The 14,376-nt window shown below is 37.8% G+C and overlaps 2 protein-coding genes across 2 annotated transcripts in view; one reads left to right on the top strand and one right to left on the bottom strand.

The window, feature by feature from the left end:
* The first annotated feature begins 857 nt into the window (after positions 1–857).
* LOC118418092 (mixed lineage kinase domain-like protein) lies at positions 858–7,998 on the top strand. The gene is made up of 10 exons (XM_035823920.1): positions 858–1,723; positions 2,363–2,471; positions 2,978–3,070; positions 3,820–3,994; positions 4,309–4,415; positions 5,110–5,321; positions 6,014–6,150; positions 6,843–6,892; positions 7,061–7,204; positions 7,309–7,998. The coding sequence occupies exons 1-10, from the start codon at positions 1,343–1,345 to the stop codon at positions 7,335–7,337; spliced, it is 1,437 nt and encodes a 478-aa protein (XP_035679813.1). The 5' UTR covers positions 858–1,342; the 3' UTR covers positions 7,338–7,998.
* LOC118418091 (receptor-interacting serine/threonine-protein kinase 1-like) overlaps positions 7,781–14,376 on the bottom strand; it is a 10,104-nt gene continuing 3,508 nt past the window's right edge. Inside the window, exons 10-12 of the mRNA XM_035823919.1 lie at positions 14,095–14,179; positions 12,581–12,751; positions 7,781–10,842 (exon numbers count right to left, since the gene is read on the bottom strand). Of these exons, the coding sequence (XP_035679812.1) occupies positions 10,577–10,842; positions 12,581–12,751; positions 14,095–14,179 (522 nt within the window). The 3' untranslated portion in view covers positions 7,781–10,576. The remainder of the gene's footprint in view (positions 10,843–12,580; positions 12,752–14,094; positions 14,180–14,376) is intronic.

Here is a 14,376-nt window from a genome sequence, read left to right as displayed (position 1 = left end):
CAGCTCAGTAAATACTTAATTGTACATCTAAACAATTGGCTTACCTGTGCAATGTTTATATGATTAATGATCAGTGTACTGAAATCATGTGTAACGTATGGCTCCTAGTCAATAGATCAGCATTTTCTCTATAGTGACCACCTGTCTATAGTGGCCCCATTTCCTAGTGCTGTTGTTGTTTGACATAAACTTTGAACATTTAAATTGTAAGTAACTTTAAACTGCCAGAGTTTCAGCCCAATAAAACACTCTCAGCGCCAGGGTATGAACAGACTGACCAGACAGACGAAAATAAAATCCTCGAACAAGGTTCAATCGTATCTTCCGGGTCTGGCAGGAAGTTGTTAAACTAAAATAAGAATAGGCTCGATGGCTGATTGCATACAAAGTAAAACAGTTTAACAGTTTTACAGCTTGAAGAAAACAAACGCTCCTACAGTACCTGCACCTGCTTGATAATTATCAAATCGTTTGCCCTACTTGAATAAAAAAAGTTCACTGCAATAATAAATGTACCCACATCACAAGGAGCTTATACTTTTTTTAAACTTACACCAAGTTATCGTACTGAAAATTGTTAATGACATTACATGAAGTCATTCAACAATTTTCAGTCATGATGAAAATTTTCTGAATGGAATGTGATTATTGTCATTTTCTGAAAAATAGAAGCAAGCTCTGTTTTTACCTGGAATCAATTCACAATACCAGTCCCCTTTGGGGAATAATGTACTGTTAACATGATGTTCCATTTTTGCGCAGGGGTGATTTGGAACAGTCCAATGTTGCGTGGGAAGGGGTATGGCTGAAATATGCTGTATTTGCTCTTAAGCAAATGTCGGCCTTTCTAGTTAAAAGTAGGTTGGAACTTATCAGATGGTCATACCTACGATCACTACGTTTAATTATATACGTTCGATGTACTTACTATCTAAATTTTCTTAATCAAGAAGATTAGACCACAACGCACCGTCAGTTGTGTCCATGCAACGCGATGTATATGTGACAACGCAAAGTATCCTGGGATATCAAATGTTACCTTTGATCTTACAGGTGCAAACCCCTATAAAGCAAACAAAAGACTGTTCCATAATTTTTCGGGTCGACTCATAGGCATAAGAGAATATCTTCCTTCACAATGGAGCCGCTCCTGGACATTTTTCTTCGAGTTCTGCCAGTTACAAGTTCAGTGAATTGGTGTCAATCATTCTAGATAATAATTATAATTTTCCCAGGAAGCCTTTCGGCTCTACTTAAGTTTCACTGTACGTTGCGCGAGGCCGAGCAACTTTACATCAGCCACTTCACACACTGAGCTGCAACGCTCGGTACGGTTTGTAACATGGCTACTCCATTAGAGCTGATAAAGGCTATCTTTACAGTAGTTGATACCATACAGAAGGTCGTCCAAGAGGTTCAGTGTAACAAAGCACGATGTAGACGGCTTCGCGAAAGGATCTGTGGCATACTGCCCATAGTCAGGAAGTTGGAGACCCACATGAAGACAAACCAGAAAGATCAACCTGAAAGCTACACGGACACACTACAAGAGATGCTTCGCTGTCTTGGTGAGGCCCAGGAATACATGGAGACCTTCACTAGCCACAAGGGATTTAAAGCCTCTATCATAAAGGTGGCAGGGCGGGATGAGATAAAACGACGGTTCGAAGGCTTCAACGAAAAGCTCACAGACCTGGTCCCTGTGCTCACTATGGGTTTGCAGGTGAGTATAAAGCTCCCGTGACCAAATAGCCTTAATTTTGTTTGTCCTCGAGCCATGTATGATGTCGATATAAGTCATTACGGTTTTATAAGGACCGTGAGTGTTTGAATTGGGTCGGATTGGTGTGTTGTGGGGCTGTGAACCTTATATAGTGAACTGGCTGCACAATTTCCTGGATGACACAGTATCGAAAAACCGTATCGGCCCAAAAAAGAAACTAAATGTGCACATTCAGTTGCTGTATCTTTCTCCCTCTTTCCCTCTGTAGTACCCTTTATATTTCCGTAACGTCCCGCTATTTTCAGTTCCAATGTACTTTGAAACTGAGGTTCAAGGCATTCTTGTTTTGAATATTAGTAGTTATGAGACAAGCAATTCTTTGTACGAATTAAAACCTGTCAAGAACTTCGGCTTGCTTTCCTGAGAAGCCCAGTTAAAAAGTGAAAGTGAAATGTTTGAGGATACATTAGAGTTCATGTCTGTAGATCTATCATGTTCTTCAGATATCCTGTATGAATGTGTCCATTAACATAGTGTAACAGTCTAATAGTAATAGCCCCTGACTCTAAGAAACAGACAACATCACCAGAAAAATGTAATACAAAATGTAATATTATGTGATTGTTCTAAACTTTCCAGGTAGAAGCACAGAGTCAGCTTGCCATTCTCAGAGACAAAGTCAAGTTGAAGCAAGAGGATGATGAGGATGAGAAGAAAGATTGGGAGGAGATCATGAAAATCATTAAGGGTAAGCTTTAAATGCTAATATATCATAAATCTATTATGTACAATATCATGGCATTGTAATGCATTCACATAATCTACTAAAATGGTGACAGCAATTGTTATTGTTACTTTTATTTTCAATTACCCATTAAGTGGCTCAGTTGGGAATAAGTACCCACATATCCAGGGAAATGCAGGCACTTCTTTCTGTTCAAATTTGTGCAAAATTTAGAGCAAATCTAGTATTACGTATACTCTAGGCAATTGTTGCACAAACAATGATATGATTGTATGAAACCTGCAAATGCATACATGTATGTTTATTGAATAATATCGTGGTTGTGTAATGTTCTACTTTGGTTTCATGTGCAGAAGAGTGTAGTGATGACATGAAAAGAAGAAGATGTGGTCTTTAAGGCAAGATGATTGCCAAGTAATATAAAGATCTTTGGGTACATGAAAATGCAATACATATTGTGCTTTGATCAACATGAAAAATTTACATTTGAAATGCCATTAATCTGATAGATCTCAAAGGACTACCTGACCAAGTGGACAAAGTTAGTACAGACATTGCCCAACTGACAAAGGAAGTGAGGAAAGGATTTGATCAACAGAAAAGTAAGTGAAAGTTTAAGTATGCAGTGTGCTACTTGGAACGTACGACAAGAAAGTGCAACAATTGTATTTATAAGTGACTTGACAATGTGAACTACTACACTACATGTAATCTAAGTAACGATGAATGGTTTTTCTAATGTGTAGCAAAATTATTGTCTTACATTCAAGTTGTTAAAAATCCTGTTGACTTCATTACCCATTAAAAAAACAGTTCAGAGACCATATACCCCATGAGCCTGTGGCAGACACCTCATCCTCATGTGCATCATCAGTTTGGTTGTTGTGCGATGATCATTCACCAGCATATGAAGGAGGTTTTCTTAATGTTAATCTCTTATTATAAGTGCTACAGTGGCTCCTGACAGGTGTGAAATGCAGCCTATAGGCCTAATTTTATTTTGGACCTACACATTCATTTTCTGTGCCTAGACAGGGCCTTTTCTGATAACTGACAATGCTTCCATGATTGCGTATTGCTGAGTGCCTTATGATAAAATTAATCAGCAATTGATCTGATCTTTGTGCACTCAGCCAGGCCACTTTGCAATTGTTGCATGTTTTCCAATAGGGTTCATCTGGGCAACTCAAGTTTTGGTTGCATGAAATAACAAATGTTGCAATTATTTCATTCATTCTATCTGCCTGATTTCTGTCTCTCCTATTTGAAAGATGAATTTTAAAGTAAAAGGGATTTGAGGTTCGAAGTACATTTGTACCAACAATTGATTTTAGTTGCTTTTTCTTTTAAGGAAAGTATGAAGACATGCAGTCAACTGCTGACATGAAATTGGAACCCATCGAGGAGGATGACTTGATTGACTTGACTGAGATTGGCAAAGGGAGGTTTGGAAAGGTATACAAGGGCAAGTGGATTCAGACGCACATTCCAGTAGCAGTGAAGATGATGGACAAGAGCAAGTCATTGTAAGTACTCAATTATCATAATACCTAAATTTTCCAAAGTATTACGTATGAAATGTATATATGTGATCATCTCTGTTGTAAAGCCAGACTGATCTAATTGATTAATACCAAACTTTTCTCAGGAGTAATTTCTATATATTGTGAAATATATATAAATACAGAACTGGTGCAGTGATTTTAACCCTACAAAGGGGATCTTTGAGACTATTGCTTTGATCAACCCATACGTTTCTCCAAATTATTCCAGTCTCTACCTTTAATAATCATCATGACTTTAATTTTCCTTATTCTATAACCTAATCTGAACATTGCAGTGACCATGAGGAAGTAGCAGGAAATTTGCGGGACGAGGCAACGCAGATGAAGAAGGTTGAGACAGAAAATGTTGTCCGAGTATGGGGGATAGGCACTCGGTCTCAAAGTCAGTGTATCCTGTTTGTCATGTTAGAAATTAGGGGTGGGTACCAGTACGATGTACCGGTACAAAACCGTTTTTTCTTGTTGGACCAGTCCGGAAAAAAAACAGACCTGAAAAAACTCAGTGGACCGAATTTCGGACTGAGCAGAAAATGACCCGATTATATTGGTAGGGGTTTACGGTTCATGAAAATAACAGGACCGAAGCAGAGTAGATTTTTTGGCATGCCAAGTTTCTACAGTCAAATTTACAGTTTACACCTACAGAAGACAGGATTTTCAAATGCCAGTGGGAGTCAGATACTCCACCAAATAAATTCCTAGCAAATTGGACCATTGTTTTGAGTATCGTCCATTCACACGTTTTCACGAACAATTAGGTCCAGGATCTGGTCCGGACTGGGACCTGATCCTCTGGACCTGCACCGTACCTGTATCTGAATTACATGTATTACCTACCCCTATATAGTAAGAAAGTATAACTCCAGTACACCCAATTATGCTTTTTCATTAGTAATTCTGCACTTGTGTTTCATGCAGGCCTTTATGTCAAATACAGAACATTTTTGCTACCCATGTTTTTTCCCAGACTCATCAACTTAATATGAATCTTGATATTCTTCTTTCTGAGTTGTTTGAAACAGCCTGAGTTCCCATTGATTCGGCATTATGATAACCATTGTGCATTTGAATTAAAGGGATTTTGTTGGTGCTGGAATTCATGGAAAAGGGACCTTTAAGAGATGTTCTGCGAAACAAGGCTATAGAGCTGCCATGGGAACGACGAGTGCGTATGGCTTTGGAAGCTGCTCGTGGTCTGCATGCCATCCACAATGCCAGGCCGAAGGCCATGCTCCATAGGAACATCTCTAGCAAGAAATTTCTTGTGGATGAAGATCTTCATGTCAAGGTATACTTTCTTCAGGAATTTTGCTATCTTGCAATGTTGATGGAGGTGTTCAAAATAGAATAGGGGGTTCTATTTGTTCGACAGGATCGATCCATTAATGTATTACTAAATGTGATCAAGAAAGCACATTTACATTAAGTAAATTGGAAGTTGCAAATGTGGGAGTGATGTGCTGGAGGAGCATTAGTTGCCAAGCTACATTTATTTGTAAAAAATATGTATATCATCATTGGTTTGGGGAATGCATTATGCTTGTTTCTAAAAAATGTCCACTGTAATATAGAATTCATTGTTTGTATCATTATGCCATACTGCACCTTTCATACATAGATTCAAAAACTACCAGTATATACTATTTTAGTCAATCATATTAGACTGTATTCATGCACTTTCAATTTGACTGAAATAAGATTGTCCGTCAGTCCTGTGTTGAAGTCTAGTGTTACTGTAACTGTTACTAAGTACTGGTATAGAAGAAACAGTCATGCTAATTTTCATTAACATGGAGGTTGCAATCAGTCTGCAAGCAATTCAACTTCAATCAACATTACTTGTTAGCTTTGGCAACAATCTAAAAAAAAGGACACTTAAATATCAAGTAGAATGTTTTTAATCTGTAACTTTAATGCCATAATACCACTGATGATAATGTACATGATTGTATTGCCTTTACTTCAATGTATTACATGTAGATTACTGGTTTTGGTTTCACCAAAACCTTGTCCTCTGCAAGGAAAGCTGGTACTTTTAAGGGATCACTTGAGTACATCGCGCCTGAGCAGCTGATGGGGGACATTAACAACTATGACAAGAAAAACGAAATCTTTGCGTAAGTCTGATACCACAAGAGCTGAACATTTTCATGTTTGTAGCACGAATGTTTGTTTTCATGTTTGTAGTGTCTGATAGTACAAGAGCTGAACATTTTTAACACCTTTGATTTGATTGATGAGGCCAAGGTGTCATATGTGTCATAAGTTCAGGTACACAGGTGAAGCCTTAGAAGATAACACCCATTACCATAATACCGCCACTTATGATAATATCGCCAAATAAATAAGTGATGAATTTAAGGAGATGATCTACTTGTGCAGCAACTGTAATTTCTAAGGTATGCACACTTCGGATCCACAATTCAACACATTTTTAAAAGGCTTTGATAACAATGCTTTCAAAGACAACAAGGTCAAAATGTTTCGGTTCCTTTTCGGACAAAAGAGAGACAAAAAAGATACACAGAAGAAGTGGCAAAGGTACGATAACAGCAACATGTAACTGGAGAAAATGATGAGCCTGTTAGTATGCACAAGTACAACCATGTACAGATTCTTATCTCTACGCTATTGTGCATCTGTGTACTACCTTAAATGTAACATCAACAAATGGTATAGGTCAATCCTGATGTTGCATTTAGAAGTACATGTAGAAATTGATGATCATTGAGGTAAATGAATAAATCATACAGTGAACAGAATGTTTATTTTCACTTCATGCCTTAATAAAATATGGTTACCCTTTTAGGTTTGGCATTGTGATGTGGGAGATTGCCATGCGAAAGGAGCCATATGAAGGTGCATATAGCTTCTTGTTTAAAATTTATATATGTCTCTCAAACTAGCATTATCAACATTTTCATTGAATTGATATTACATGTACATGCTACGTCAGAAGATTTTCTTGTTTTTTGATCTTCCATTCTGTCCACATTTTAATGTTACAGTTTTGTTGTTCATGAATAGGCAAAGACACAGAAGCAATAAGGGCTATGATCAACAACAAGGAAAGAGAAGAAATCCCAGCTGAAAGTGGTTGTCCCCCTAACTTCCATCAAGTCATTGATGATTGCAGAAATGAAGACCCTCTTCTCCGGCCACAGACCTTAAGTGAGTTCTGATTTTGTCTCTTAATTGCTTACAACATTTATCTGTCCAGGATACAATTGATATGTTTGTTACTAACAAACATTGCTATTCTCTTCTGCACACAGAAATCATCGACAAATTGCTGCCGGAATAGCAAGACAGCCTTTTCAAGATAAAATGAATGGCATTATCAATGAGTTTCGAAACTATATAACTGAGAAGCTACTACAAAGAATGCTGCTAGTCTTAGACTAGTACTTTTCAGTTTGCAGGATTTGTAGCCAATTGAGTACCGGTTTTATATCTGCATAAATATTCAGAATAGGGAAATAAAAGACCACTGTAGTTTCCATTTTCTTCCTAACTATCTACATTGTACAGTCAAAAACTTCACCTTTTGTAACAGGTGAATTTAGTAATATCATTGTGACTTGTCACAACAGTACCCCCACAGCATTATTATGTGTTCAAGGTATATTGTAGAGCCATTTAAATGGTACAGGAAGTCATGACTCCATGCCCTGGACTCACATGGAATGTTGAAGACATGCACATATTCAGTTCAAAGTACATGTTCATGATATTCAGGCTCTGATATTCTAGAATTTCAATTTTTTAATACAATTGAACAAATTAGAGAGAGAGAGTCTCAGACATAAAGTTGGGTCAACTCAGTATGGAAAGACTAAGAAAGACAAACATCATGGATCATGTGTATACATAGCCACATACTGGAAGAAAATATATGGAAAGCAAAACATTTTTCTTCTTCTTTTGAACTGTGTTTTTTTTTAAATAAATGATCACAAACAGTGCCTCTGTTTCATCTTCTTTCACTGGAACTACATTAAAATATATTATAATGCACCACAGGGTTCGAAATCCTTTTTATAGCCAGTTTCTAACACCTTTGCAGTTTCACCCACTGGGCAACCTCAGCAAAAATTTTCTAACATTTCAGGTTTCTGAGCTCTGCAAGTGAATTCCCATATACATGTACAAATAAAGCTTAAGGTTTCCAATTGTTAAATGGTAGTTTTGTTAACATCCTATCAAAGACTTCATGATAAGAAAATGAACACACACAGGAAAAATTCACATGTATCATGCCCTCATATGAACATTGTATTTGTCCTCATCAATGCACCAAATTTGCTCAAAAACCAATATACCGTTATAGCACTCAAAATTTGCAAATATACAAAATGTATTTCTGAACTTAATCTTTATGGTAATGATCATGAGTGAAGCATATTTGTAAAAGTACTGAGTTCCTCAAGACCTGTATACATGTATTTAGACAGGTACTACTAATGACGATGGTCCACATCTTTCCCATTGAGAACTGGTAATTTGTATCAAGCAGTGGGTAGCAGTTGGTAAGTTTTACCAACAATGAAGTTGGATATAATAATTTTTGTTCATTTATTCTTTCAAATTAGTAAAACTTCTATTAAAAAAACAACACCAAAGTTGCCCCCAACAAGTCGTCACAGGAAATATACATCTCTCTTCTTTTACAAGATCAAGAGGATATAAAAAGATTTGAAAGGTTGTGGACTTAAACATGAGTTGGTTTTAAAACCTTTGACTTTATACATTTTTACAAGCAGTCCTGCAGTTGTCTTTCATTATATTTATTCATTTTGCAGTTTGTTTTTCAACCTTATTTATAACATTATCACAAATCTGACAATGATAATTTTTTGTATTGAAAGTAAAAAATTGGTGGGCACACTAGTCACTGTCACTGTCACTAGTCACTGTGTCCTTGCTCAAAACCAAATATACTCAGTTCACATACATGAACTCCTTAGACTCGCTTTTTCAGGCATAATTGCTTTTATGCATATAAACGGTTCGGAATTAAAAAACAAAGGCAATTGATGATCCATTAAATTTCATACATCATGTATCTTCTGTGACCTAAAACCTACGTTGAAATGCATGGAATGGAAAAATTCTATCATTAGCTACAGTAACTGAGTAAAATTATGAGGCCTCACACTGCTGTTTAGAGATTCTAGAAAATATTTACATTCATCTGTGACACAGTAGGCAGTTGTATAGAATACTAGTAACTGAGCCTAACAGAACGAAGTGCAAAGACCTTGTATCTCCATGACATGGTCTGATTATGCAAATGATGCCCACATCTAAATAATCTATGCTTGGTTATCTACACCTTTAGCTAACATACACAAGTAACAATGTTGACAGTCCAATCATTCACCCCTTATGAATTATGGCACGTTTGCATTGATTGTGCATATTAAGTTACTCAGTCCCGTAGCTCAGGAAGCCGTAGGGGCAGTAAGACAATTAGTGTCTGTTAACGTTTCACTTACCATAAACTACTGTAAATGCAGAAATGTTCGCGGTGGATTAATGTTTGCGGTTTTCGCGGTGGCCGCTTCACCACGAATCTAAAACCACCGCGAAAAGTTCTCCATAACAGTAAGAAACTGCAGTTCATGATGCTACCGCGAAATTAAAAACACCGCGAAAAGTCCATTTTCCCGCTACCGCGAAATTAAATCCCCGCGAACTTAAATGCATTTACAGTGCATTTTGTACTTGAGTCCTACATGTAAATAGGACACTGTAAATATAGATGTTCCTCTTTAATTATGCAAAATAAGTCCCAATTTGCTTAATTTGCAGTTCATTACTTATGTACATCTCTGTCTAAGCTACCTGTATAACAAATATGAAAATCTGTCATTCCTTTGTTTGGTTATTCTCCTTGGAAGATGTTGACAAAAATGCCCCTGCAGTTTCAGAGCAAGCTGCCAGGGGGTTGAAACATACTCCACTTCTTTACATCGGAAGCTATCTGCCACCAAAAAATCAAGACCATACCACGTCTAGGTCAAAAGATAGAAAAACAGAAGCTCTGCCGCAGTAACAAGGTCACATACTAGTGGGCCCTTTGCCAAGAAGGTTATAATTTGGTGTGTGTGTGTGTGTGAACAGCAACTCAACAAGCCTTGGATGGACCCTGATGATATTTGGTAGGTGGCTAGCGGCTTCCCAAGGTACTGCAATAGAACTTCTGATACCACATGAACGTGTAGACAGATCATGATTTTTGGTATGCAGATAGCCTAAGTGAAAATGCATATGATTGGATGCTAATTTTGCAAATCAACATATAATTTGCATAATTAATGAGGAAAGTTTATAAATACACTGCAGTCCATGACTCTCAAACTTGTCACATATGTAACTAAAAAAGAGAGGAATATCTTTAAATATCAACTATGCAAATTGAGGCCTCAGTTACATGTAACCGGAAACACATTTGTTCCTGGACCTACAGTAGTAGGAGCAGACACCAGTTAAACAAGAATGGATTTCAGGCTATTGTAGAATTGCAATGTCTTAGTACACTTACAGATACACAGCTACATCTGCCTTGCCAATAGAACACAGAGCTTCAGCAAGTTTAGCAGCTGTAGCATCATCTGACCCCATCCTCCTCCACGCGACCAACATCTGGTAGATCTTTTCCTGCAGCCCATCAATGGCATAGTCACTGTCAAAGGCATCAAGTTTTCCCTCGGTGAAGCCCAGATGCCTTCCGAGCTTCCTCCAAGTACTGCCCAAGTTCTCCGAAATGACTGTTATGTCCTCCTTAGTGATGACTCTGGTATCGGCTAATATTAAAGAGAAGAAAGACAATAGTGTTACCATTGATGAAGAAGAGATGGAAGAGCATGCAGACATTGATGCTTTGCACCTTAGAAAAAACAAAGACATTTTGGCACTATCTTGACCAACTACACGTAAACATGTTTATTCTCTCACAGTAAACAAACATATAGAAAAATATAGAATTCTTCATGTACCTACATGATTGTATTTGATGCACAGAATTTAATTTCCAACATATTGCTATCATAAAGACATTTCCTAAAATAGCACAATCAAAATGTACCAGTAATCACAGTATGAATTTATTGTGTAAAAAAGGACCCATTACAGCACAAAAACTAGAGTTCCACGAACACATACCTTTGCCAAATAAACCAAGTTTGTTATGTAGAATGATGTCTGTAGACAAATGCGTTACTCATTTCATTTTCTTCATAATTAAATGCTTGGAGTTGGTTTATAAAATTTTGGCATTTATTATGCAAATTAGATCCCAATTTACAATTAATTGATATCAAATTGTATCAAGCATAACTTAAGCTATCAGCATACCAAAAATCATGATGATCCTTTGATCCATTCTTGACTTATTCTCTTTCAAAGTCATTAAATACACCTCTTACTCTCTTCCCTCTTTCTCAGTTACATATGTGACAACTTTGATGAAAGTACGATAATGGAGTGCAGTGAACTTTTCCTAATCAATTATACAAATTAGCTGTTAACTTGCATAAAAGTATCACATTATATAAGTCTTCATTTAGGCTATCTACATGCCGAAAATCATGACGATCCGTCAACACGTTAATATTTTCTCATTAATTATGCAAATGAGATCATCATTTGCATGATAAATATGTATTGACATTTCTCTCTTTCTCAGCTACATATGTGACAAGTTTTAAAGCCCTATCATGGAATGTAGTGAATTTATAAAATATCCTCATTAATTATGCAAATTAGCTGTTGATTTGCATAATTGTTATCTCATTATGTAGGTCTTCACTTACGCTACCTACATACAAAAAACATGATGATCCGTCAACATGTTCATATTTTCTCATTAATTATGCAAATGAGGTCATCATTTGCATAATTGATATCTGTCGACATTTCTCTCCTTCCCAGCTACATATGTGACAAGTTTGAAAGTCCTATCATGGAATGTAGCGGATTTATAATTTTTCCTCATTAATTATGCAAATTAGCTGCTGATTTGCATTATAAGTATACCATTATGTAAGTCATCACTCATTCTATCTACATACCAAAAATCATGAAGATCCGTCAACACGTTGTAGAGTTATTCTCATCCAAAGTTTGAAAGGAAACCGGCGCCTGCAGTTCCAAAAAAGCCGCTAGGGGGCCCAAACTCACAGCACTTACTCTCTGCCTCGAGGGCTATCTACTACTCAAAAATCATGATCACAGCATGTCCAGAACACGAGATATCAAAAATTGGGGTTCTGCTGCAGTACCTTAGCAAGCCGCTAGGGGGCCCATTATCGAACTTGACCTTCGCTTTCCCGACCCCTACCCACCTACCAAATATTATCGGGATCCATCCAAGACTTCTTGAGTTATGCTGTTAACAGACAGACACACAGACACACACACAGACTCACAAGCCCAAAACATAACCTTAGCCATTCTGGCAAAGGTAATAAATGTTATCTCATGGATATTTTTCTACAAAATTGTGCTTAGATCACCTATGAATAAAAGTGGACCAGGACTTACTCGTTATTGGCTTTCCTGCCACGACCCTTCTAGGTGGAACACGGCGATACCCACCGGTTCCACGCACCTGCCCGCGACCACCACTGTTCACATACATGACATTCTTGTCTCCAATCTGAACTCCATCCATCTGGCCCTGCATACTGATAACTGTAGTGCTTCCATCAGAGCCTGTTGTGTGTTGAAAAGAAATGAAAGATTAAAAAGTTTTGATGCATGGTTTGCAGCTGCATTAGTTTTTATGAAGAGCAAAAGCTATATACCCAAGATGACTTATTTTTTGCAAAAGAAAATACTACCAGTATTCTTTAACAAGCCTCATGTCCCCATTACTAATTGATATACCATTAAGTGGACAATCCTTGTTCAGCATGTGCTGACATTTGTTGCTATGACATTAAATGAGTGGTGGGCACTATAGACTTCCTGCAACTTATGATCCACTGCTCATCAAGCAGTGGCGGCGGCACCGGGCGGGCAGCCGCCCCCCCGGAAAATATATTGGGGGGCGTCGCCCCCCCCCCAAAATCAAGCTGAAACCTTGTGTATTTTTTTGATGATGGAAATTTCATAAAATCAAGCTAGTCTAACAGCATAGTTTACCCCTGAAAATGCAAGAAATGGCGTTTCAGAGAGTCCCGATTTCAAAATTTTGCCAGACCTCCCTTGTGACGACTGCGTCTTCGACGCAGGACAATATGTTGCGGTAGCGTTGCTCTGAAAAATCTTTTAAACCAATAGAAATTGTACTATCATACTTAGCTTAGTTTACAAGCAGAATGTGCCACTGAAATTCAGGAAATGACGTTTCAGACGGTCAAGATTTTAAAATTTTCTCCGGACCTCACTAGCGATGACTTACGCCTCCGGCGCTCACAACCACATGGTGAAAATTTGTGCGTGGTAGCTTAGGTCATCGCCCTCAAAGATCTTTTTCTTTGACAAAAATGGCATAAGATATAGCATAGTCTGCAAGCAAAACTTGTCCCTCAAAATACAGAAAATGTCGTTTCAGAGGGTGCAGATTTCAAAATTTCCAAAGACCAACCTTGCAACAGCTCGCACCTCGGCACTCGAAATCGTGAAAATATTTTGGGGGCATCGCCCTCGCTAAAACCATGTGTCTTTCTAACAGAATTGCCATCAAACTTAGCTTAGTCTGGCAGCAAAATCTGCCCGTCAAAACGCATGAAATGCCGTTTTAGAGGGTCTAGATTTCAAATTTTCCCGGGGGAGCATGCCCCCGGACCCCGCCTTCGGCGCTACGTAAGCGTGTGCCACAAAATTCTGTCAGTAAAAGTTTGCCCCCCCAGACGAAATTTCATGCCGTCGCCTCTGTCAAGTCATGTGTGCTACATGTATCTACATGTACATAACGTGACGTCACAGAAACAGTGGATTGTTCATTCCTTGACAAAGACTATCTGTTCAGTCAAATATTTGGGTAAGTCTAATTTTTGTGTTGGAAATTACAGTTAAACTTTTCCAGGATATCAATTGAGTAGTACATGTACCTGTCTTTACACATGAGAATCCTCCTTGGGGTGTGGTGCCAGGCATTGCAGCAGAGAAGTTCATGGGGGGCATGTGTGCTGCTTGCTGTAAAAACAATGTAACTATCACACATAATCTTAACACAACAAAGGCATACTACATGTACATCATGGAAGCAATCTATTACTATCTTCCTTCCCAAAATCTATTTGGAGAGATGGACATATCTTTGGAAAGAGCTACATAATTCTTTTTTAAGTACACTTTTACACAAGCTATACACACACACACACACACTTCTC

The sequence above is a fragment of the Branchiostoma floridae genome, chromosome 6, assembly GCF_000003815.2.
Source record: "Branchiostoma floridae strain S238N-H82 chromosome 6, Bfl_VNyyK, whole genome shotgun sequence".
Classification (NCBI taxonomy): domain Eukaryota; kingdom Metazoa; phylum Chordata; class Leptocardii; order Amphioxiformes; family Branchiostomatidae; genus Branchiostoma; species Branchiostoma floridae.
The sequence above is the reverse complement of the archived record's forward strand: the minus strand, read 5'-3'. Positions and strand labels throughout refer to the sequence as shown.